The sequence below is a fragment of the Pocillopora damicornis genome, chromosome 3 (assembly GCF_964200805.1).
Source record: "Pocillopora damicornis chromosome 3, jaPocDami1.2, whole genome shotgun sequence".
NCBI lineage: Eukaryota > Metazoa > Cnidaria > Anthozoa > Scleractinia > Pocilloporidae > Pocillopora > Pocillopora damicornis.
The window spans coordinates 19,499,533-19,526,200 of record NC_142672.1 but is presented as its reverse complement, the minus strand read 5'-3'; the positions used below and the strand labels follow the sequence as shown (position 1 = coordinate 19,526,200).

Genomic DNA, 26,668 nt, shown 5'->3' with positions numbered 1-26,668 from the left:
AACAGTTATTTTTCGTTCAAATCAGTTTGCATGTTTGTTTTCATATACTTCTTTACTGTGTGTAACCATCGCTAAGCGCAAAATAAAGATTTTTGTGTTATTTCAATGTCGTAAAATTTAAAATTGTCTACACCTTACAGGTTGCGTACATGTAGATAACTGACTCGGTTAGTAAATGGTAAACGCGTACGCTTCCACAGACGTTGATGTCATTTTTTTTTTTGCCTTCATAACAATTACAGCAACTTCATTCTCAAATTGAAGTTGAAAGTTCTAGATAGCCCATGGTCACCCGAAGTCATTCTCAGGCCGCATCTTCCTGCCATATTATGCATAGCTCCATGAAAGTGTAAGGTGTACTTATTTACCCCACTACATTCTGGAGCCGTTGACAAGAAAATCCTGAGACAGGTGTTTCAAATTGGTGGCTATCGCCTCCCTTAAGGGAATCGAAAGTTACCCTTGGTAGTTATTTCTCTTTAACAAAAATACATCTTTTGGCTGGTATGTGTTTTTTTTTATCATACAATGAGGCAAAAACGAAGGAAACAGAATAAATAAACGCAACCATCTGAAAAGTTGTAAAACCAAGTATAAATGTCACAGCACTGTACAAAAGTAATGTTTCCATTCATCACTTTATTGCACTGTTCTTTGTCTAGAAAAATGGAACCCAATCATGGCTACAAATATATTAACTGGATCCAAACCGAATATCTCTGAGCAAGGGAAGAAAGGTTAAATATTGTCATCATTGTAAACTTCGCTTGGTGCATTACACACAACGTTAAGTGAAAAGATAGTTTTGGCTCATGATCACTTCATATAATGTTTTGCTGCCCACGAAACTGAAAGATCCCCTAAAGTAAAAGTTAAAAACATCTGTAAAATAAAAACGAAAATCTCACAAAACAGGTTTTTTTTAAAGTACAAGTACTTGACTTCACCGTTCGGACCTGCGAGGATAAAAGAGAACATAGGAAACTGCACTTCTAAGCTTTATTACTTCATTACATCGGTCATACTTAGGAATCACTCTTTCTTTTATCGAAGGAGCGTACAAAAAACACACTCATATCGATCGTTACCAGCCAACCACAGTTTCGCTTTAAAACCATCAATAGATCATGTTCTATAGTTATGCATGTCATAAAATAAGAACTTTCCTCGGCGAAGAAAAACTGAAAGAAAATTTATCATTTATTCGTAAACAAGAAGTCATATGTCACATCTTCCTAAATACTCGGCTGCACTGCCTCCTTAGAATATTATATATGCTGTACTAGAATGTAAAGAATGCATTGATGGAAACTGTAGCTAAATACTACATGTTTTACGCCACAACACGAATGCAAGTTTAATCTAACCTCCAGATAGACAAATATTTAGATGTAAAGATGTGTAGATGTGCAAATGTGATTCGAGTGAAAATAAATAATTAATACAAATATCTAAGTACAAATATAACAAAAACAAAAATAACGACAAAGCTACGGAATAGAAACGAAGTTACAATTTGTGGCGTAACCAAGTCCGGTAGTAAAAATCTTAAACAGAAGTAACATGGCGCTGGAAAAAACCGTAACGAAACGACTGAAATCAACTGGTAATGGAAATTATTTAACGAAAACAACGCTTATACTGGAGAGAAAGAAAAGACTACCAGTGTTACGTAATTCTTAAGGCCTATTTACACGGCACGACTTTGTCGCATGCGACAAGCTTACGACAGGCCTACGACATGACTTAAGAGTCGTAAGCGAGTTGTAGGTTTGATTTACACGAAACAATTCGTGTCGTAAGCTTGTCGCATGCGACAAAGTCGTACCGTGTAAAAAGGCCCTTACACAACCTCATGCAAAAACGCGAACTTAATTGAATAGAGACAAAACTCCACAGTAGTAGTTCGATTGAAAGAAAAAAAAATGTAAAAAAATTTCGCAGTTACTTAAAGATAAACAGAAATGCAAATTCTATTTGCTACAGAAACGTTTCTCTTGTTGCAATGTCACAGTCCTAAGCTGCAATCTCACTTAAAGCTGCGGCAATTTTTCCTTGGATGGTTTTTCACAAATCAGCACATTGTAGTTTTCGTCTGTCAACCTTGCCCGTTCCAGTCTTTGAAAGATCATCGATGAATTCCATCTGTAAAATTGGATAAAATTTATAATGCAGTTTGTTATGCACATATCTTAAAAATGTATTGTAGAGAATACATCCCTTGATATTTTCGAAAAGACGAGCTTCATGACAGGTAAAATTACTCTTTATGTTTGGCACAGACATTAAGCGCGTCAAATTTCTTTGAAACGTAGCCGTTACTGTAAAGGAAGAGGGACCTGATGAGTTATTTCCCCTCTTTACATAAAAATTCGTTGCAAGGGTTAGAGTTTCTTTGTCTCTATCTTTAAAGTATCAAATCCACGAGCAGTATATTAGATATGCTGTCATAGCTTCAACTCTTACGCTTATGTTTCATTTTGGGCATATTTCAAGATTTTCATTTCAAATTCGTATTATCTATTTCTCTGATTAAACTTATAGGATAGGATTATATCTACAACCTTCTCTGGAGACATCCAGGATGCACTATTGTATGTCACGTGATCTTGTAGCGTTTTGATCAAATGGTCTTGATTTTCATTTTTGAAGCCACTAGATTACACAATGAAAGCTTTCATGATCTAAAGCAAACGCAAGCAGAATGTCTTATCAATAATAAGTCACGATTCAGTGCCTTTATATGGTCTATATACAACTGCAGTCAGTTATATAGTCAAGAAGTTCTATTTCCAAGTGTTCCTACACAGTGCAAATATTTCTTGAAATATCTCCTAATCAAAATGGTTCTACCATGGTGTAAGACCGAGTGGAGCTCTTTTTTGGTTTGTCACTATCATTTTCTTAAGCTCCATTTTTTTAACCTCTCTGTTTCGTTTTCCCTACTTCACTCGTGAATTTAATAGGTTCTTGCACCGAAGGTGAGCCCAAAAGACCTATTTACCAGTTTTGGAACAAGAAGTCTTCTCAAGAACGAGAACGAGAGCGAGAGTTGCAAGTGCAGACTAAGTGAAGGCTAAGTGAATTCACAAGGGCACATTTCAGGGGAATGGTAAAAAGTTTCATATCAATTACCCGAGAAAACTCGGTAAAACTTTGGTAACTGCAGCCTTAACCTCACCTTCCCCAGAATTAAGTTGACAGAGCACAAGTAAAATCTAAGAAACTCTGTGGCATTGAGGCGAAACCCTCACGAACTATTGGGTCTTTAGACACATGATGAAGTCTCTCTATATATCGCCTTCTCGTTTTCGTCTTTTTATGATTAACTTATGGTTGTGCGCTTCTTTCGAGATTTCTCGCTTACAGCAACTATCGAAATCCAGCCTTTTTAGCCTTAGCCAACGTTAAGTATTGAGTATTCAAATGACCTACCTGTCTATTGAGATAAGAAACCCTGACCACAACGCAGTTCAATACAGCTGGATGTTCTTTAAGACAGTTTTCTACGTCGCCAGGGATTATGTTACATCTGGAATGTGGGTTAAATCAATAGAGTGAGCAAGTCAGTTACGCTTCCATGCATACAGAGGGTGAGAACACCAAAGGGAAGTTTCCGGCTGGGAAACAGCTGTGACTATGAAGCACCCCGTGAACTATCGTCTTCAGCACAAATAAAAAGATTCAACTAAATTTTCCGTCATTTTCTTGGCTTCTTTTCAGCTTCATAACGTAATTGATACACATCTAGTTATGTCTACGAGTGCTTAATAATAATAATTGTTGAATGTTTATCAGGTCACGGCCAACCTCCGAAAGCTGCCACAAGCAGATCTGTGGAAAGTGATACCGAATCAGCCTTCGATGTCGAACAACGTGACAACTATACCTGATACACCTCGTACATTTTGAATGAAATGAAACGTTAACGTCGGCTTTCCCCGACCAGCCAGCGATACAACTGGCGACAGAACTAAGAAGGCGACATCTGCCTGTCATCGATCTCGCTAATGAGCGATACCTTTTTTGAGCAAATTGTTTTAGTAGTTTTTGCCGCGTTTGCGTGTATGCAAACAAATATCAAAGTTCGATTTTAAGTATTTAGATATCTTTAACTTTCCATTGTAACACCTAAGCAGTTCATACCGATATTAATTATGTTAGTAAGTTTATTATAATTTTTTATATTGTCAATCTTGTTTTTGTTTTACCCGAACTTGACGTAAGACCAGGAGATTTAAGTTAGCAAGACATTTCGTAAAGCGTAAACACCGCGAAGGTATCTACTTGGTATGCGAATATTATTCGCTCTGCATAGCTTAGGGTGATTCGCTAGTAAAGTGTAAAAGCATGACGAAGGTTAGACGGACAGCTCCGTAAATGTCACCTTTATAAGCGGTGACCCACACTTTCCTAGAGAGATCAGAGCTAGTCCCCGTTATAATAACTTGCGTAATAAAAGAGAGAATGAAAGAAATAGTCAACTGAACGATGAGTGTTAGGAAATTAGAACTAACAATTGTCAAATGTTACTGGACTGAATTGGAAAATGCTGGTGAAGCAAAATCACCTTCACTCGCATTATCCTGCTCTTAGTCAACTGTACGACGAGTGTTAGGAAATTAGAACTAACAATTGTCAAATGTTACTGGACTGAATTGGAAAATGCTGGTGAAGCAAAATCATCTTCACATGCACTGTCCTGCTCTTACCCGTCGATGATTAAAACGTCGTCAGTTCTTCCAACGATCCAGAAATAACCGTCTTCGTCCATTCGACCCAAATCACCTATCAACAAAAATATGACCAATTTGCTAAGTATACTATTATCTAAAAAAAAAACCCGAAAATCAAGAAATACTCCATGCATCATATGTAGTTTTCGTATTAGATATGAGTAAGAGCGAATTGGATCCGAGTAGAATGGTGAAATACTTTGTCGATACTTCTTGTTAAACAAACTCATGCCAATTTAGACGTCCACATCTCCTGATAGTCGCATCCCTATCCAAATGAAACACTGGATATGCAAAGAATTCCACTTCATAGCTATAACTGTACAACCATCCACTTTTTTTGAAAATAGTTGTAACAGTTTCCCAAAAATCTTTAAGAACATTCAATTGAGAATAAGTCGTCAAATTCTTGGAGGAAAAAGTCCCATCTTTCTTTAGTTCCCTTTAGTTCCGTTGTTTTTACCAGTGATAAAGAAATCTCCGCAAAAACATGACTCAGTTTTCTCTGGATCGTCCTGCAAAAAAAATTCATTTAAGAGAACATTCATTGTCAAAAAGGCACATAAAGTCTTACTGCTACTTTTTCTAGAAATTGCAAGCGTGTTGGATGTTGTACCGTTGAGATTTACTGTGTTGTTTAGCGGCTAACTTACCACATAACGAGTGAACATTCCCACGGGACAATAAGGCTTCACACGAATAACAACTCTTCCCTGTGTACTTGGGGTTACTTCATTATATTTATCATCGACAATCTGAGACGCAATAACATCAAGAAAAATGAGAGAGAGAAAGGGAGGGAGAGAAGGGGAAGGAGGGAAAGGGAGAGAGAGGGGGGGGGCAATCTAATCATTCAATAAATGTATTTTTAAGAACTGACCAGCATATCGATTCCGGTAAGAAGTTTCCCGACTGAATCGGGACGGGAATCATCCCCAGGTTCTCTTGGAAAAGTCAAGATATCCTACATAAAGAAATACAGTTCACTAGTTACAATAATTGTTGATACTAAAATATATTCCAGCGCTAAGAATAAGAAATTCTGCTGATCCCAGCAGTATGCAGGACGCGTGTCATATGAACTTTGTAATAGACCTTGTTCACCATGGAGTCTCTGTGGCTCAGTGGTAGAGCATCGGAGCGCGGAATCCGAAGGTCTGAGGTTCTATTCCTCATGGGGAATCAGAATTTTTTCTTTGTCCCACGCTCGTGACAAGACGAAAAGACATCTTTTTCTAAAATTATTTTCATACTTATTCTAATTAAATCACTAGTACGAAGGGTGAATTTCGTCAGTTTTCTGTTTCCAACGTTTATAAAATCACGCACCCGTTGGCGATAATTACAATGTGTTCTAGGTTCTAAACCAAAAAGTAGAATAAGAAAATGTATCTAGCCCCTGAGTCTCTCTCTCGATCAGGAAACCCATGAACCTCTGTTTATTTACAAGACTCGTACGGTTTCCGTTTGACCATAGTAATTCCAAAGTTCTATCCCTGTTTCCTCTTTCCATCTGCGAATCATATGCTTGCTCGCTGGCTCTCCAGCCACAAAAAAGCGTTTTAATTTCGCGAAGCTAAGGCTCTTGAGATCCTCGTCGTCTAAGGCTTTCAAGTAAAGTGAATGGCTAAATTGTGCGTCAGTAATCGGATGTTTTTGAAGGGTCTCCAAAGCTTCACGGGCGGTCACAAATGCAACATAATGTACAAACGTGCCAGCGCCAACAGACCAGGTCGAGAAGAAACTGACGACGGAGAGAACTGGCCAACCCGTGGGGGAAGCAATCCAAATCAAGTCAGATTCCACGAAATGAGACCTGAAACAAAATGAAATAACAATTGAGGCCCGCTTCAGACTCGTAAACCTTCCAAACAAAACTATTCGCAAAAGGGATATTGCCTTGGAGATAACAGGACGTTCAGGTGTTCAAAGTGTTACGCACTGAAGGGATATTCGTGTTTTGAGAAGAACTTCATTTTCATCTCAGAATGCAAGTACCAAAAACAGTGTTCATGATAACCAGGGAATCTCCATGTCAGGCGTGGCAACTAAGATGCATATACTACGAATAATAAAATGCTCTTTAGAGTGATTCGCAATTGCAAATTTATTGCTCCATCTGTAAATGTGTACGATTAAGGCTGTCGACTTATTAATTTAGTATGCCACAGGCATTCGACTGCTCAGGTATCGCTGTGATCCAAAAACTACCAATTGATTGGTGGCTTAAATACTTTTTAGAATTGCTTTATTGTTTGCGGTTGCACTTTTCCAATTATTTTTTCTTTTTACCATGGTTACAAAAAAGATGTAAAAACATTGGCCATCGACAAATCATGTTCACTTTCTTCTAGTTTAATTTATCAGTAACTCAACCAACCAAGCGACGTGCCTCCTCATTCCACCACTACACAGGCCTGTGCTGGCTTGTGAATGTTCTACCATCTTAGAATTCCCCGTTGTTCCGCTTGTGTGGTATATAATTACAGGATCTGAGCTTTGAGACTTCACGGACTAATGAAAAAGGAAAGGCATGACAAAGCAGCTTATCTCTTGGGATTTCGCGTGGTTTACCTTAAAGTTTGCAGGTACCCATCGATACCCCATGGTAGAGAAGGGTGATTAGAATGAAATTTCTTGCCTGAGAGCAAAATTAAACGCCGGCCAGGCTCGAATTCGGACCTCTCGACCTGAGGTTCAATGCGTTATTTACGAGGTCAGGGCTTGTCCCTGCGCCCTTTTTAGGTGGGAAGTAGGGGAGGCAAACCAGAACACTGTCGTGTGTTCCCCTGTTGAAAGAACATCCGCAGCTTACTTTGCCCCGCAGAGCTATATCAGTCAGAAGGGTACCGTACTGCTACTGAAGTCACTGGCCGAATGCAGGGATAAAATCATGTATGAATCATTCACATACGTGATAATCAGCACTTGCTTTTTGAAAGAGATCTTCAAATAAGAGCCAATCTCTTCGCCTGCAAAATAAAAAGGTCTTTTTTCAACGAGTTATCATTTTGATAGAGATTCATAAGGATATTTCTTGAAGTGAACTGAAAGATCTTTTAAAAACTTGAGGTTACCTTTCTTCATATTTCATTCTGTTGACCAAAATCCTGCTTCGTATATCGACTTCCGCAGAGCAAAAAACCTAGAACAGAGAAGAAGTAACAGATCAACGGTTAACGTTACCACTTATCGTGAAAAATTAGCGCTAGAAAACATACAAGATCCGTTAAAAAAACACAGTGCCAAAATGTTACAATACATCATGTGGAAAATATTACATATCTGATGCAGCGCAGTTTAGTGATACGTGAGGATAACGTTATATTGAGGCAAAGATTTAAAATACAAAAGCTATTTGTCGTGTGAGAAATGTTGTCGAATGATTCCCGAGGCGAAGTCGAACAGTGGAGAAGTCTGAAGTTAAAATACAACTTTTCATGCGTTGAAATATTTCAGCTGGAGTGTGTGAGATTGGCACACTCAGAGAGGACGCGGTGTTCATGGATGTGTGTTCTATCACCATCGTGGACGACTCACTTAAATCTATTGTTCAGGACTATAACCCTAACGCCAAAAATATGTGTACTGATTCAACCGACTGCTGCTGTGTACATTGCAGACTGATTTGTATCCCAAAGGACCTTAGGTAAGAATTTGACATTCATTTGCTTCAACTGAAGTAGATTAGGGTTCGCTTTCTTCTTAACGGGAACAAAGTAAGCGTAGTTTGTGATTCTACTATTATATGATTACTAACGCTTCTCTTATCATTATTTTATTTTTACCTATATAATATAAAATATAATATCAAAGAGCTTTGACAGATATTTAGCGATAATCGATGGAGTTTAATTCGGTTAAACTGGTATTAAAATTCAGTGAAGTTATAGTCGCACTATCGTCAACCAAAGCTCTATCAAATTATTAGTTTTAGTTCAAAGAAAGAAGCTAGTAGACTTTTAAAATACATTAGTTAATTTTTAAATTATATTTATTCTCACCAGGAGGATATCTTTGTTAGATATCGATGAAGAAACCTCGAGAGCTACCGACAGCCATTTTGTTTTGCACCGAAAGGAAAGGGAGAACAGAAGCTCTGAAATTATATCTAAACGGCGTGAGTCACTTCACTGAAAAATAGTTTTCCAGTGGCTTCCCCCGTGGATGAATAAATATTTACCGACGATGGAACGAAAGAATAAAATTTAATGAATTAGGAATGACGCACCTCATCTACCACATCCAGTAGTTCGTTATTGACCTGATCACAAGGAGCTGCCACCACACACACTGGTTTTGATTTTAACATTCTTCGGTGAAGCTCTTTTGGACCAACATTTGTTGGCATTATTAAGAATACACTACCTGGAAATGAATACAAAATTCATTAACTTTGAACTGCATTACGTTTAAGCTCCAATTTGTTTGCGTTATAGTGTATAATCTAAAAAGTGTCACAAAAACAATCTTTGTCTATTTTGGTTATATATGCTGAACGTTTGAATGAGGCAGCAGTTACAGTGACATTTCACTGTTGAAGGATTGGTAATGTAAGAAAATACAATAAAGGGTGTTTTGATCAATCGGTTCCTTCAGTGATTTCTAAAAATTTCCAACTTTGATGTGTTTACAAGTGATGAAAAAATCGGGCGACTTGATTTTTATTTCGGGCGACATGACTCAGGCTACGAGCGAGATAACTTCCGGGCGACTTGACCGTAAACCACTAGGCTGAGTATCTCCTTTCAAAACTTCCCTCAATAAAACGCTGAAGATAACCCCTCCTCCTCTCGTTTTTCAATTTTGTGTCCCTGTTCCTCTTAAACCATTAATAGTAACGGGTCCACTTCAATGTACTTGTCTGTTCCTCTTAAACCATTAATAGAAACGGGTCCACTTCAATGTAAGTGTCTATCTTTGAAGAAAAAGCTCTATTCAGTACCTGTTCTCAAACAGGCCGCCTGTATCAGCCAATATTCTGGAATTGCTGGTAATATCACCATCACACGATCTCCTGGTTTGACGTCAGCCTCATTAGACAGAAGATTAGCAACTCTCAAAACAAGAGAAAAATTATTCATTAATATCAGAGTGAAGCGAGTTTGGAATGTGTACGCATATAACCTTTTTGAAAACATAACAAGGAAGATGTAAAATTAAGTGATCCTCAGTCACATCTTGTTTCCATTTTGCAATATTAGCTTGATACATTCACTGACATTTATTTAAAGCAAAAAATATTTCAGTCATAAATATCAGTTAAGAGGCCGACGTTATCCAAGTTTGAACTTGCCTTACAGTTCGTCGCTCCGTCATTAGTTTAAATTAAAATGCCTTAGTCATTCCGGCTCCTAATCAATTATGATGAATGAGACATAGCACTGAAGATTTTACGTTTTCTATTCAATGACAATTATAGATGCTGTCTCAACTGTTTTGAAAGTATTTACAGGTCTCTGCAAATTAAGATTATGGCTGCTCTTTGTAAATTGCATACAGAAGGATGTGTCTTACTTTTTAGAGTTCACAGCAACATCTCCAAAAGTCCACTTAACCTCGTTACCAGCACCATCAATCCACCACAGAGCTGGATGATCACTTTGTTTTTTGCCCTCCTATAAGAACATGAAAGATACCCGAATTCAGGAGCGTAATATGGGAAACCATCCGCTGTTTAAGAAATGAGCCTAAAACGGAACGTTGTCCGGACCTCAGAGAGAGGCCGAAATCGAACCTACAGAATCTAAAAACATATATACGTCTATATCCTCACAGTTTGGAGAAACTTTCTACGGCTGAACAGGAATCGTATAACACTCATAGTGACAAGAGAAGCAGATTCAAAATCAAATTAAATATTATTTCATCGCTACTCTAATTATTATTAGTAGGTGTATAGTCATTATCACTATTGTCTTTATTTTTATTTCAATTATCATCAAAAATTTTTTTTTTCATTCGGTGTATTGACAGAGGGCCAAAGCTTTGTCCGTGAAGACGTACGAGACAGGTTATTTGAAACGAAACTCGTTTAAAAGAAACTAAACATGAATATTCTGTCAACTTATTTTGTTCAGAATGTTCTGCCTCTCTGACTGAAGGATAGAAACTTATGGTTTTTTATCAACCGGGTTTTGTATGTGGTAATATAATGAGTAGACATCAGAAAAAAGAAATGACAATGTCAATAATTTTAGTCTGTCACACGTGGTTCGACCAACATCATTTCGCTTTTCAGTTTTCGAATCTATGCAATTTTTGTTTGCCTGTTTTTTTTACGATGTTGTTTTTGCAACATTTTTAGATACCCATAAAGCGAAAAATAAAGAATTTATCATCCATCAAGTTTCTATTATCATCCTACGTCTGGGACTTGAGGACATAACAAACCATAACAACAGGACTCTGCGCTTTCTCGAGCGTTCGTATGCACCACACAGAGTACCTTTAAATTGTGGGTTAGACGATTTCTTTCAATCTGAGAGTGAATTTCGATTATTTCAAGAAGTGTAACAAGTTGTTTGAATGCGACTTCCTCGTACACAAACGAATCTTTAGTTTATCAGATACCTTGATAACAACCCTTGAACTAAAAAAGCTTAGAGATAACGCCATCGACACATGTACACTTTCATACATACTCTTGTAGATGGGTACACTAAAAAACCAGATTTCAACGTAGAAAGTTTCGTGAAAAACCATTTATTACCTAGAATCATTGCAATAAGACTACGACAAACATTGGTTAAAATAAGATTTTAGTCAGTATTTACGTTCTATGATAAACTGAGAAAAATAATTCTCTTTGAAGCTATTCAATGAGTGTCGACAAAATTATCTTCTCTATAAACATTTCTACTTACCTTTTCTTTTTGTGCCCACTCGTCTATGACGTCAGCAAAGTTGAAATAATCTGGAACACAAAAACCTTTTGTTCCTCTAATCCCCAGAAAATCCATCTCAACGTCAGCCTTGAATGCACTGTCAGTTTAAAAATATTCAATGCAGCTGTTAACATTGGCAATAGAAGCAGCTGCAGCCATAGCAGTAGAAGTAGTAGTAACAGTTGTATCAGTAGCAATAGTAGTAGTAGTAGTAGTAGTAGTAGTAGTAGTAGTTGTGGTAGTAGAAGTAGTAGTAGTAGTAGTCGTAGAAGCAGTAGTAGTAAAGGTGGTAGTAGTAGCAGCAGAAGTAGTAGTAGTAGTAGTAGTAGTAGTAGTAGTAGTAGTAGTAGTAGTAGTAACAGTAGTAGCAGTGGTAGTAGTAGAAGTAGTAGTCACAATAGTAGCAGAAGTAGTAGTAGTAGTAGTTGTAACAGTAGTAGCAGTAGTACTAGTAGAGGTAGCAGTGGTAGTGGCAGTAGCGGTAGTAGCAATAGTAACAGTAGTAGCAGTCGTGGTGGTGGTAGCGGAGCCACCAGTGCTCGCAGCGTAACCCCATAATGATAGGAAGTAATAATAACCCATCAAGCCGGAAAATTTTGGACCTGAGAACGTACTACCGACCGTAAAAGGTGCTACTTTAAGCATGCACGGCTAACTGCATTGCAGGCAATATCTCAGCCATTATGTAATTTAAGGGCGAGGGAGTAGGTAACGCGCAGCCATGATTGGATATCCATTTATCAGTTTATAATTCGTCAACCATTTCTGTAACCTGCTTGGCCTTTTCTTTTGAATTAATTGAGTCACACCCTCAGAATTTCATCAGTAATTAATTATGGTAATTGAACTGAGTGGAGTGCAATTTGGGCTGAAATCATTCTTGTGATTTCGAATCGAACGAAATCACAAGTATGATTTCAGACCAAAATTGCACGGCACAAGGTTCAATTACCACTTTATTACATCCATTTTGAAATTGCCCAAATACAGGACTTGGTCAATTCAAATATTTTATTGATGCAGTACTGAGCTAGTTTGAAATTAAATTCATCCATTTTGGGGCGGAAAAACAAGAGTTTTGGAAACAAAGCTTGCAAAATTTGCCACATGATACCCTTTGCCTTTCATTTTCCTACGATTAGATTGGTTACTTTATACAAGACTTGAAATCTGATTGGTTGTTTTTTTTCAGTGTAGCCTCCTCATTGGCTGGGAAAATGATGCGATTTAAAGCAAAAAATGGTGCAACTCGTGAATAAATCGCACCAATTACGCCAATCAGATTACAGGGACCACCAGTGATTTCAAAATGGGTGTAATAAAGAACCATAAATTCGTATGTGTAGCACAAGTGCAGCACTTTCCGTGCGAAACTATACTTAACTGACTCTCGATAAATTGGCCTGGCATACCTCGTTGACTATTTTATTATTTTGTTTCCCCAAAAGCCCGGATTATGACTCTGGAGGTACTGAACTTGATATTGATATTTTAGAATAAAATTACTTTTACGACCGTACATTGCACCCGGTTTACATATGTAGGTAATTGCTCAAAAAATACCTATTTTAGCTGTATTTAGAAGCATAGAAATGTAGGTAATATGCCTCTGCTTTATTTTATCGTGACGGGTTTCTTTTCATGTAACATATATCCATTCCTTTAATTTCCTTCCTAAACTGCCTGCAAATAATTGAATTTTACGTTTTAATTCAAGTGTGAGAAGATAAAACGGAAGTGTTAAAGAGTTCTCTTTTCCATATGCATTTCCTGAATCTTTAATTATATTGCCCTGGTTTTTTCACAAAGCCTCTTTTATGTCTTTGTGTGCTATCTAATGATTAAAATCTCAGTGCATAGATATGCTATATTTTAGTAGTTGTTTTTTTTTTAATTCTATCTTTTAGTTTTTGGCATTTACTATTTTAAAATTCATAAATGGCATTCCCTTTTAATCCTTGTAAAGAGGTATCACACATTTCGTTAACTAAAATCTGAATCATGAAGTCAACTTAATTTCAATTACTTCGAAGCTTCATTCTACATTAGAACACTTTACTGGAATATAATGTTACATTTATATGCTATCTTTCTGTAATGATTAAATTATACTTAGGCTTTGAAACAAAAAAATGTGATAAGAATCTTATCTTATGAAACACTTACAATGGAAAAACCTGTTTCTCCATTATAAGTGTTTTTAAAGCAATACTAATTTTCATGGGTAATGTTTTTCTTTGAAAGCGGAGATACAGAAGTTTTCAAAGCAACTAGAAATAAGCTGTTTGCAAGTAATGAAAAGAAAATTGAAAGTGCACTTGATTCTTCTCAGATGTCAGCTGGTAAAAGATACGTACTGAAAATAGATGACCATAAGAAAAAGTACACATCGTCAAAAAAGTCACACCGAAGTGGTGATTGATTTGAGATATTCAGAATGATAAAAGCAGGAAAAACACTTTGAAGTTTTTTCCCATTCATCAGCAAGTTAATTAGATTTTAGATTATACATTCAAACCGGGTGAGATTTAATTTATTTATATCATGCTTCATTATGGTTTGTTTACATGGAAAGGTAATTTTTATCATAGCTTCACAGATGTTTTCGTTGCCGTCGCAGTTATCATTCATAACGAAGTTTCATTTAACATAGAATATTTCAAGAACTTTCTTCCTTTCTGTTCAATACTAATTACTATATCCAAAGCATAATTAGAGGAAGCAGGTTCTTAAAAAACCATAACTTTTGATTCAGGTAATCATTTGAATATGTGAGAAAAAAAAGGAGTGAACTTGACTGTAACAATTAGATGACTAATTTAGAAACTTGAGAACTTGGTAAATACACCTTGGCTTGCAATTCTAACGATTAAATTTTGCTGAGGAAATCAAAATGTTACAGTCATATGCTATGAGATAACTTCAAAAAAAGGCATTTGTGTTGGTAGAACTATGGTAAGTCCAGTACCATCTAATGAGAAAAATTAATGATTTCCTGTAAGCATGAATGTTTGGGAGAAGTTGTGGTAGTAACTGACCCTCATTTTGCTAAGACGCATAGGCTTTGATGATTCTAATGTGTATCTTTTAGCTTTCAAACTTTCAACTTTATATTAATTCCAACTGTTTTCCACGTCCATTTCTCTGTATCTTAAGCCCTCAAAAGTTGAAGCAGGTGAGTCTATAATTTGACTTCCTTTGTTTGGAATGGTGATTATATAATTTTGTTGTGTAAGTAACCACATTGTAACATATAATATTATTATTTAGATTGGGTTAAATACTCAAGCTTTCAATAGTGCATAGTGTTTTTTACCAATGCTCTCACTCAAACTAAACATTGATATAATGAATTGGTCACAAGATATGTGACCACGTAATGCGAAAAGCAAGAATATAAATGCCTTAGCTCTAAAGGTTAAAAAAATGAAATAAGAGAGAGTTGTGCAGACCATATCTAACTTTTTATCCTCCCCTGGATATTTACTCATAACACAGACACTACCAGTTTCATTCACTCTCACTTTTCACTGAACTTGCGGAAAGATGATAACCTCAGTATTTTTTAAATGAAGAAAGGAAAGCTTGCCCTCGTACCACAGATAGTTCTTTTGCGCATGAGCATATTTCTATTTTTAAAGTAATCTCTTAAGTTTAAAATTTATGGCAGACCCAGGGCTTTGGTTTGATGCCAATTCTTGATCATTATTTTCCTGTAAAACAGTGATTTTTCTCATTATCAGTACAAGCCTGGTCTAATTTTTACAAGAAGGTTATTGTTCTAGGTAGGCTAACCTTATACACGACTTTCATAATGGCCGCGGTGCGCGAGACTGGTAATTAATTAAACATGAAACCGAGGTCAGAAAGGCCACTCCTAAGGACAACACTGTAAACAAAAAGTCAACTAAGGTTGAATAGGTGATCTGTTTTGACTCGATTCGGTCGAATTATTTACAAGAAGAGAAAATGCCGACTCATTGTTGTGTTCCAGAAAGTACGAAGAAATACTACCGGATAGAAGATGGGACAAAAGTGTCTTATTTTTAATTTCCGACCGAGAACCCGTTAAGAAGAAATGCCTCTACGCGATAAGAAGAGACGAGGGAAAGCACTTCAAGGTAACCGAAAATACAAAGATACGCTCCCAGCATTTCAGGAAAGGTTATATTAGAAATGTCTCGCGGTCAAAAATGAACTAAGAGATGGAGGTGTCCCTTCTGTGTTTTTATGGATTCGAACATCACCACGCAAAGGAAAGGAGCCGGCGGAAAGAAACTTGGAACTGACAGCTTCGAAAAGTGAATCACAAAAATTGTCTTCCCCAGCTGTTGTTCTTGAAAAATTATCAAATTAATCGTCAAACGAATTATCAAACGAAATGGTCCCAGATCTACCAGATTGTAGCTTAAAAGTCGAAGACGAAACACAAACTAATTTTACCGACCAGGAGGCCTACTTGAGAGAAATTATTGACAACAATAACAACAAGATTCATAAACTCGAACAGGAAATTGAGGAACTTAAGCGCCAACTTCAAGATACCCAGCGGCAACGTGATGCTCTTAATAAAAGATTTTTTAACTTTAAAAACTGTAAGTCAAAAGATTCCAATGCTGCTTTTTATACTGGCTTTCAAAGCTGGGACACTTTAATGGCTGTTTTTGAGTACCTTTATCATTTCCTACTGGCGGTCAAAAACTGACAACATCACTGAGTCTGATAACAGTGAGGGCAGACTACTAACAAAAAAGGGAAGAGCTAGATCTTTAAGGCCCCATGATTAATTTTTTAATAGTCATGTGTAGACTAAGGCAAGGATTCCCAGAGGACCATCTAGCTCAATTATTTAATGTATAAGCATCCACAGTAAGTAGAATATTTTTCACATGGGTCAATTTTATGTTCTTTAAGTTTGGACAAATAAGCATTTGGCCCAGCAGAAAAGTAATTGATACGATACCCGAATCTTTTAAGGGAAGGTACAAATCTACTAAAGTCATAATTGACTGTACTGAGGTTATATGTCAAATGCCAAGCAGCTTGCAGTTGAATTGAGAACTTTTCAGTGCTTACAAAAATCACACAACTTTGAAAGGTTTGGTTGGTATTTCTCCCAGTGGAGCAGTGACATTCAAGTCAACTGTATGCAGGTTCTATCTACGATCAGGAAATTGTGAGATGGAGTGGATTCTTAAGTCTACCATTTGATGACAAAGATTCCATTACGGCAGATAAGGGATTCATAGTTTAGGATTTGTTGCCTTTGGGAGTCAGTTTAAATTTGCCATCCTTTCTTGGAGCATCTTCTCAGATAGCTTTAGAAGATGTGGTAAATTGCAAGTTTACGGATACATGTTGAATCTGCCTTTAACAAGATTAAGAATTTTCACATCTGGGACAGAGTTGTTCCACTACATCAAATGGAAATTGTAAACCAGATGTGGGCAGTGTGTGCATTCTGTTGTAATGCACAACCTAACATAATATTAGTGTGAATATCACATTCACGTGAGGCATGAATGAATTTCTTAACCCATAAATTGCCTACAAATCTCTTCTCTCCCTAGATTATAAGGGGCTACAAATTGGGCGTTAACATAAAGACAACATTTTCCCCTCTGTTCTGACTATTTATTGTAAGGTTTACATCATAATTGAGCGACTTCTTTTCTGTCTGTAAAGACCATGTTGCCTATGTTGTGTTTAAATTATCTTTAGTGCAAAATTTTTAAACCAGTTTAGTTTAATTTTCCTTTGTATTCTTTAGCATACTTTGAAACAAAGGAGATCAAAAATCAAACTGGTTGGAAAAATTTCAACCCACAACAAATTAAAGCTACAAAACAGTAAGAATTTATTCATCTAAGGTATTAATTCCCAGTCAACAAGTAAATTCACGACAGTTAAGAATATTTGAATGTAGAAACATGGTATTACCAATTCCGTTGAAAAAAACAGAGATGTCATAAAATAGCTTTTGCAGGAAAACTGTAGATGACAGGGTCAAGCAGATGTAGCTGTTCACAAGACTTCACAATCACTTTTGTTATTTGCCAGACAACTTCATTTGAAAAGCTTTGCTTAAGCAAACTTAATAAAATGTCCAAAGTAATAAGCAGCTTCTGCCCTTGTTCGGCCTAGAAACCAAGTTTCGTATGCAGTTATGCACTCACTTCACCGCGTCTCCACAACATTTAAGCCAAAATTTAATCTCTGAGATTTTTTACTCCTCAGGTTTTCTTCCAAGAAGAGAAGCGCCAGGTATATCGTTTTCCGTAAGAAATGTCGGATTTTGAAACATTCGAAGTACTCGCCATAGCAAACGAGGAGGGACGCGACGCGATAGGTTGGCCTTTCTGACCTCGTTTTCATGCAACTCGATCCAGGACTCTCGCGATGTCCGCCATTATGAAAGTCGTGTACAACTCAGTTGTGAAAATTTCTTAAACCTGTCTTCGTATGAATGTTTGACTCAACTTTACCTCACTAACCTAAACTGAATAAATAAAAACTTGAAATTTATTTGTTGTCCTTTTGAGGTGTGTATCAAAATTATGCAGTTATCGCAAGCTTGAACTACAGATTCATGTGTATGTGTTTTTAACATTAAAACCAGGATTATGACTACTTCGAGTGACTTAACTACGTGCCGAAAAGGTACAGGCAAGTGTTGTAAAACAGTTTGCTTAGCTTTTTCAAGAGTAAACATTTCTTTTTCTAACAATCTTGATTATCCGCCCCATGCTGAGTTCTAATTTTGCGACCAAATTTTATACTCTTTTGATTATTCTTAGATCTCCTAGTATCAGTTAATATTCATGCAAATGAAATAATTACGTGAAATCTTGCAGGTGTATGGCACATTATACTTTCTTCTGATCCTACTAACATCTTATTGTGTGTATGGATTGTTATTTGCTATGAAAGTATTCTCAAAATAAAGTTTGTACACAGCCTACGCATCAAATTTACGTGATAAAATATTACATCCTTCTTAAAACTAGTTTATCAGAGAAAGAATGAGTTACCAAGCACAAGTATGGTTTTTCATGATGATAGTTTCCAGGTTTGAAAAAAATTCACTGCCCAATAAAATCCTCTGTTCCTTTGTCCTGACAGCCCAACCTCATCAAAACATTGGCAACAGGAACTACTGTATCGCTTGTGTATATGGTAACTGCGCAAACGGATTTCACACGCTCAGACGTAGGGTAATCAGACGCGCATATACAATTTTTTTGCGCGCACGGTCGAAATAAATGCGCGACTGATGTGCCTTTGTTTTTCAGTGCATAAGATTCCTTAGTATTGCGTTGTTGTGAAAAACAAAGAAATTGTAGGTTTGAAAAAGCGACGAGTCGACAACGGAAAATTTACCTTGTGGAAAAAGTTATCATATTACACTCACACGTCGCATCGCTTCGTGATGGCTATAAAAGTATTCCAGCTTCCAGTGGATAGTCAAATGAAAAGTTTTTACACATCAATAAAATTTATTGTTGTGTTTCATATCAACATGTTGCAACAAATACACCTCCCACTAAATTCAGTTATTTGCAAACATGAAAAAATACGAACTAAAACTTTTCAACCTAATTAATATAGCCAATAACAACATTAACTCAACTTTTAAACTAAAGAGAAAACTTGATTGATGTTTGGAATTGATTTCTGTTATAAAAAATTACTTATAGATTGAATCCAGCTATCACCTCAAGTTTTTAATCATGATATTCTCGTTCTAACTTGTCTTCCTTTAAATAAAACTTTCGCAGCGCATGAAACATGTTAGACAAATTTCGAATTTAGTAGCAAGAGTTGCTAAGATCATGAATTTAAGATGGCTTAAAGACACCTACATTACATGCCGGTTACAACAGAGATTACTAAATCAAATGACAGAAAAAATCTCAAAAAGACACAGTGTATTTTCAGCCAGAGGATAATCATGGAAGAAAAATATAAGATAAAAAAAAAACATAACAAGTTCGAACACGAGTTTAAAATGACTTTTTTTTATCAGAGGATGTTGAAACGTTAGGGAAAAACGGTGGGGCAAGTACATCAATTTTGGCTCATTTTCCCAAATCGAAATTATCAATCATGCTCAATAGAATATAATTTCAACTGAAGCTTGATGCCGACATCATGCACTTCATCTGAAGAAGAGAACATTCCCGACCTTCGAAAAATGGTCAAAACATCACGAACAATAACTTGAACTTGGACCATGAAGGTACTACTGGCTAGCATGCGTGTTGATCGCTTTGCAAGTTGTGAGAACATCGTCCCAAGGTTGCAGACCTCGTCAATTCTCCTCCCCCCCCCCCCTCCCCCTCCTCATTACCCGGACTGGTTACTATTAACATTCCCTTGAAGAAACTCTTCTACAGCCAGTGATGAAGAGGTGTATAACAGTTTTCATTACAGTTAAGGGCTGGAAAACAGACTAACAAGAGCTCCTCTTTAAGGTTATGCTAAATCTATATATTATTAAAATAAAGTTCGGATATAACGCGCGCTGTCATTGGTTGAAAGAGCGTGCTGTATGAGAGTATAGAGCATAGAGCTGAGCTACCATGTTCGACCTTTTCCGGGGCCTCTTTTTAGCTTTATTCCGATAATTGAAAGTGAAATTTCGGAGCAAGCGAGCCGGCAAGAAGATAACATACTAGGCGCCGTAATTTACGTTATTAAAACGTGAGCAGATACGAAAATCCTCAAAGGAAAAACAAAATAGACATTCCGAGTTTTAAAGATTGATTCACGCTCAGTTAGATTGCAAGCTTACGTACGAAAATAAAAATCAAACACAGCTAACATTCATATAGTATATAAAGTTCGGTGTTCAAAAACAAAACAGAACAAAACAGAAATGATGAAAAGTATAACCAAACTGGTTTAACTGTGAAAATTCATTCTAATCATGACGGTGTCTAAGCGAATATGATCATGCTGAAGTCCATCGCGGCTCGCTCGTCATGCGATCTCCGGTCACCCCTATTCCGGCAGCCCCCCGCGGCGATGGGTGGAATTCCACCCATAATTTCCGGTTGTCTCGTCGAGTATTGCGTTACTCCCGATTCCTTCCAAATTTGGTGTGTATCACGCTAAAAGATTAAACAAATCATGTAGCGAGTTTGAAGGGCGACAGTTCAATGTGTGCTACACAACGTTCATTTGAGTGCTAAAATTTCACTGTCGAAGATGGCCTCATCGTCGAAGCGTGCACGGGTGAGCTTTATCTCCGCAGAAATTGCTTTAGAAAAAAATATTTTACGATGAAGACACCGCTGATGGGATGGACAGTGGAGAAGAAAGTGATTTAGACCGGCAGATCGAGGTGAGAAGTCAATATCGGCCATCGCGAATGGTCGCCATCGCACATGTTGTCTTGAAATGCGAAGTTGTTCGCCTCAGATAGCCCTTTTGTGATTGATTTCTCGCGTACTTCTTGAAATTTGATTACAAATTGATTTTTGCGACTCTGTAAATCAATAATTTACGCTAAGAGTGTGTTTTTAGCGATGAGATGTGATGCGATTCAAACTATTTGCACAAGCGAAATATTAGACGCGTAATTCGATCGGCTGCTAGTTGTTGCTATGGAGAAATACATTTTTCGAACGCGTCGGATGCTTGGGATTCGTTGGCGATTTGGCGATTTAGTTTAGTATCGCTTGTTCATTCGGTTAATTTTGAGTATTTTACGGAATATAAGCAGTGTACATTTTATATTTTTAGTGAGGGAGAAGTTGAAGATGACGATCGGCCGGAGGAGGCTTGCGCTTCGACTTAGGAACCCATGGCTCCTGGTGAGTGAAATATTTCCAACCTGCGAAATTTAACAACAAGTATAATTTCCGAATGCGTATACCATAGAATAACTTGAATTTGTTTAGGATATTATTCTATAAATGTTGAGGATAATTGATTTATTCATTGAAAATTATATTTTTGTTTGAATGTGTTGTTGGTGGCCCCTCTGCTCCTTCTGCTGCTACCAGATTCTAACCACAAATAGTGTACTACGTAAGTCCATGAAGTGGTGGAAAACTATGGTTTACCACCTATTTGACATGGCTGTAATCAATGGCTTTATCCTTTTCAAAGAGCATCAGGCTCAGTTTCCTGACAATGAAGCTCTAAAAAGGCCCTCTCAGTATTCTTTGGGTGATTTCTGGGAAGAAATTGTTGGCAACTCTGTGGTTTACCCGATTATGGTAGTCCACCAGAGAATACCATGATGAAATCACCCCCTTCCACCCCAGAGGAATTTACAACTGTCCATATCTTAGTTTTCTCTGATACTCAGAGATGCTGTGTGGTATGTTATAAAGAGGGTAGGGGAGATTTCAGGGTTCGATCTTATTGCAATGCCCCTCAATGTCAAAAGTGTATGCATGTCAGTAAGGGTTGGGATTGTTTTGCAGTGTTTCACTCTAAGAAGTACCACAGGCAAATTTTGCTGTTGTTTATTCCAATGTTTTCAGATGTTGTGTTTCTCAAAAATATAAACAAAAAAAAATAAAAACTTAAAAAATATCAACAAAAAAATTAACTTTTTTTACCTCGTTGCTTTTATCTTTGTCAGTGGGAATAGTTGTGTTTTGGTCCTAGTTTTCTCAGGGAGGACTCTCATTAGTTGGTAGGGATGTTAAAAGGCAAATTCATGCACCCAGTAACACATCAGGGCCTACCCATCCTCCTGTTATAAAGTCTAATTTCCCAACACATTTTTTTTTTCCTACTAATTTTTTGGAATGACATGGGTGCACATAAAAATTCATAAAAAATTCATTATTTATTCTTTTTCTTTCAGATTTTCAGGAAATGTTGCTGACATGTCAATAATTAACTTCTGTAGTCAATTAATCTTGAGTAACCTATACCTGTGAGGAAAAGTGACTTTTGACCTCAAGTTTTACACTATGTCTTACTTATTTTGTGTTTTAAATTTTACTTTTTAGGAAAGTCCTGGGTTTCAATGATGAATTTTTTTTTTTTTCCTGAGAAGCCCATTCTATACACTTTAAAATGACATATTGTAGGTGTTATTCCTGTAAATATTTGTTGAGATATGAATTAAAAACTGAATGTGGACAAATTTGTGCGTTTTTTGTAACTGCTGGTGTTGGGGTAAAGCAAGCCTCAGAAACTACATCGGCCGCCATTCTAGTGAAAGAATAAGAGCTTATTCTGATATCCTTTCCGATGCGTTGAGTGGAAAGTCACATCTGTCACTGCAGCCGAGTTTTGCCGCGCTGTCATCCCGAGCGATCTTCATGCTCTGGTGAATTCGGCTGTCGTTCACTCAAAAAACACTCGCCTTGAACAGTTTGTTTTCTACCTTGTCATGTGAAAAAAAAACTCGCGTGTTTTTATGAGCCATAACTCGGCTGAAGTTCACTGAACATTTCACTTCAAGATTCTGTATTAGAGACTTAAAAACTTCAGGCAAAACTGTTAAATTCGACCTGCCGAACTATTTTAGTTTGTAACTATCGTAGAATGTGAACTTTGATGGTTTTTTAACTTTGATGGTTTGACACTTTTGACAGCTTTAGTCTTGTACAGCCAATCAGATTATTTGAACCATTCTAACAGGGGTTCTGATTGGCTTAGGGTAGCGTGCTTTATGAGAGTATAGAGCATGCTGACGACACTATTGTTCGCTTTGGAAATAAAGTTTGTTTTGAAAATTGAAAGAAATGCTTGGGTAATTTAACGGATTCTTTATTATAAAACAAATAGAGAAGCCTTGACTGTGCTCTGTTCTGTTATAAAGCACGCAGAAAGCGGCTAGAGCACGAAAGAAGTAAGAAGAAACACTCGACTACGTCTCGTGTTTCTCCCTACACTTCTTTCGTGCTCTAGCCGCTTCCTGCGTGCTATATAACAGAACAGAGCACAGTCAAGGCTTCTCTATTTGTTAAGTAGTAGTGGCAGCAGTAGCAGCAGCAGCAATAGTACGTAGTAGTAGTGCTAGTAATAGTAGTAGTAGCGGCTATATTCTTTATCTGAAAACATGACTCGCTATCCACTTTCTCGAAAAAAACCCGGTGAACACGAGCCGCTTTTAATTTTTTTTTGTATTGAGCAAACCACATGCAAATGATGTCAACCAGAACGAGCAAAGGAGCCCGTCACGAAACGTCGCTTTCGACAAAAATGTACCTTTTATAGTTAAGAACACAAACTATCTTATCAAAAACTGAGGATTTCAGTAATTGGAAGCGGTTTATGTCCAGAAAATTGAACCTTTGTATCTGGTCTCCAGTCTTACAACTTTCGGTGTCAAATGCTCCAAAAAAACCTTAAGAAACTTCTCCTACCTTGACCCTAAGAGAGAACACCGTTAATTCCATGAATTACTGTTCTTAACTTTGCACATATATGAAGTTAAAACGTGGCTCACCTGCACAAACCGTTCGGACTCAAGTAAAGAAACGTACCGAAATAATCAGACCAGAATCAACATTAGTTATGCAAATAATATACATACAGTGTTGTTTTTTTTTACTTCATTAGCATCTGTCAGCATTCGTGCGTATCCATGAAAGTCATTCGCTGACAGCTCACTTCATTTGGAGATGTGTATGAGTTAAAATAACAAATTCCTTTTAGTTCAATGAAACACTAAATGGCATGATTTGAACGTAGACGTTTCTGAAACGCAATCTGTATTTGCAATATTGGCCAGTCTTAGATGGATATCAGATTAGATAACCACGTGACTTCACAACATGGCGACCATTTTTTAAAACTATTTACTGCGAAAAAAAAATTACCGCTGCCCCCATGTAATAACGCGAGGGGGTAAAATTTCCGCAACAGCCCCATACACATTATGCATTCAGTTCTTGGATAGAGAAAACAATGAAAAAAACAATACATTGCCATTGGGACAACAGATTTGTTTTACAATAGCATATGGCTGCGCGGAAATTTTACCGATAGTTTTGTCGTTGAATTGAAAATGTTAGCCAAGACATTTGATTTTTGCGACTGTTTACGGAATAGTTTGATCCGTGATCGTATTGTTCTCGGAATTAAGAACGAGCAGGCTACGATCTTACGTTCTGGAACTCATTAATTATTCGTGAGGTTATCTGCCAATGAAGGAAAAGTATTTCGTCACATGCATGAATCTAGATATTCGATAAAAACGCATATCCAGTGATCTGGATATACGTTTTTATTAGATATCTAGATTTATGCATGGCATGAAATGCAAATAAGAAAAGCTACACCAACGGTTGATTTGGAGACACTCCTTTAGCAGTTTACTTTCATCTTCACCGCTTTTTGGGACACGAAAACGGTTAACTACATTACTTTCTGTCATAATCAAGCTCCGACTAACCACGGAGCTATAAACTAAATGAGCAAAACTACCATAAATTGAGCATACACTTTGAATTCCTATATTTTCTATATTTTTCCGATATTTCACAGAAAACCTCACGTAACACCTTTCCCTCCGTAGCGTAATTCAGAACAAATACCTTTGGAATGAAGAAAACAGACAAGATGTGCTCCTTGAACACATAATGGAAGTATAAAAATCAAGACCTGGGATTCAAATAACACCTTTGTATACAACTGGAAAAGATGGAGTTCAAGGGGAGGACACCAAGAATGTAACTGAATTAGGGAATCTCCAGAGAGCAGAGAAGAAAAATTCAGCTTGTCTGTGACTAAGATGTTAAGGGTGCGCTTAAAATTAAGCTCAATAATTTTCAAGGAAGTTTCCTCCATAAAAAAGAAAATTTTCTCTTTGTCTTCAATATTGTGCGTTAAGAACTCAAACAGGATATGGACACTGAGCAGGAACTTTATTGTGGAATATCATGATCATGAAGTTCAGTCACTGTACATTTCCCTCTGCATATTTGGGTCATCGTTCCCATCATTGTAATTGTTACATGACTATGGCATTGCATGGGTGTTAACATGGTTCTTCATTTCACCTAAGTAATGGGTTTAAACTTTAGTTTCTTGCTGTAAAAGCAAGAAATAATCTGACCATTTTCATAATTGCTTCCTCGCTTTCGCTTTATTTGTTATTATAATAAAGTTCGGATATAACGCAGTTGAAAGAGCGTACTCTATGAGAGTATAGAGCATAGAGCTGAGCTAAAGCAGTCACACCATTTGCCAATTGTACTATGTTCGAGCTTTTCCGGGACTTCTTTATAGCTTTATTCCGAAAACTGAAAGTGAAATTTCGGAACTGAAGCGAGCCGGCAAGAAGCAACAGAAGAATCAAACAAAGGTTTGTAAACATACCAGGCGCCGTAATTTACGTTATTAAAACGTGAGCAGATACGAAAATCCTCAAAGGAAAAACAAAATAAACATTCCGAGTTTTAAAGATTTTCACGCTCAGTTAGATTGCAAGCTTAAGAACGGTAGTAAAAATCAAACACAGCTAACACTCGTATAGCATATAAAGTTCAGTGTCCAAGAACAAAACAGAACAAACCAGAAATGATGAAAAATATAACCAAACTGGCATAATTGTTAAAATTCATACTAATCATGACGGTGTCTGAGCGAATATGATCATGCTGAAGTTGTTCGCGGTTCGCTTATCATGGCGATCTTATCATGGCGCCCTTCGAGTGAAAAATAAGAGCCTGCTCTGATATCCTTTCCGATGCGTTGAGTGGAAAGTCACATCAGTCACTGCAGCCGAGTTTTGCGGCCCTGTCATCACGAGCGATCTTCATGCTCCGGTGAATTCGGCTGTCGTTCACTCAAAAAACACTCGCCTTGAACAGTTTGTTTTCTACCTTGTCATGTGAACAAAACTCGCGTGTTTTTATGAGCCATAACTCGGCTGAAGTTTACTGAACATTTCACTTCAAGATTCTGTATTAGAGACTTAAAAACTTCAGGCAAAAGTGTTAAATTCGACTTGCCGAACTATTTTAGTTTGTAAACTATCGTAGAATGTGAACTTTGATGGTTTGACATTTTTGACAGCTTTAGTCTTGTACAGCTAATCAGATTATTTGAACCATTCTAACAGGGATT

General features: G+C 37.0%; 1 protein-coding gene and 1 long non-coding RNA gene across 4 annotated transcripts; one reads left to right on the top strand and one right to left on the bottom strand.

Moving 5' to 3' along the window:
* Window positions 1-2,001: 2,001 nt before the first annotated feature.
* On the bottom strand, window positions 2,002-24,177 carry LOC113665316 (acyl-coenzyme A synthetase ACSM4, mitochondrial). 3 transcript variants are annotated; one of them, XM_089202091.1, is made up of 16 exons: window positions 24,046-24,177; window positions 11,603-11,725; window positions 10,254-10,354; window positions 9,682-9,794; window positions 8,968-9,104; window positions 7,814-7,881; window positions 7,651-7,708; window positions 7,129-7,250; window positions 6,195-6,552; window positions 5,617-5,700; window positions 5,390-5,491; window positions 5,200-5,251; window positions 4,713-4,788; window positions 3,436-3,532; window positions 2,565-2,684; window positions 2,002-2,145 (listed from the first exon to the last, which is right to left on the bottom strand). In XM_089202091.1, exons 2-15 carry the CDS (start codon window positions 11,696-11,698, stop codon window positions 2,661-2,663), a joined length of 1,488 nt encoding a protein of 495 aa, XP_089058217.1. In that variant the 5' UTR covers window positions 11,699-11,725; window positions 24,046-24,177; the 3' UTR covers window positions 2,002-2,145; window positions 2,565-2,660. The 3 variants fall into 3 exon arrangements, with proteins under 3 accessions (XP_089058217.1, XP_089058218.1, XP_089058219.1); XM_089202092.1 differs by lacking the exon at window positions 5,390-5,491; XM_089202093.1 differs by lacking the exons at window positions 2,002-2,145; window positions 5,200-5,251.
* LOC149048703 (uncharacterized) lies at window positions 20,745-21,592 on the top strand. Its single transcript, XR_016185338.1, has 2 exons — window positions 20,745-20,969; window positions 21,371-21,592. It is a non-coding gene; the product is annotated as an uncharacterized LOC149048703 (long non-coding RNA).
* Window positions 24,178-26,668: the final 2,491 nt, after the last annotated feature.

Excerpts from the sequence above, each read along its gene's own strand:
- LOC113665316 (XM_089202091.1), bottom strand. The coding sequence starts at position 11,698 with ATGGATTTTCTGGGGATTAGAGGAACAAAAGGTTTTTGTGTTCCAGAT. Across the intron at positions 7,882-8,967 it reads TACTGGATGTGGTAGATGAG|GTTTTTTGCTCTGCGGAAGT; the intron begins GTGCGTCATTCC and ends TCTCTGTTCTAG. Across the intron at positions 5,252-5,389 it reads GAATGTTCACTCGTTATGTG|GACGATCCAGAGAAAACTGA; the intron begins GTAAGTTAGCCG and ends TTTTTTTTGCAG.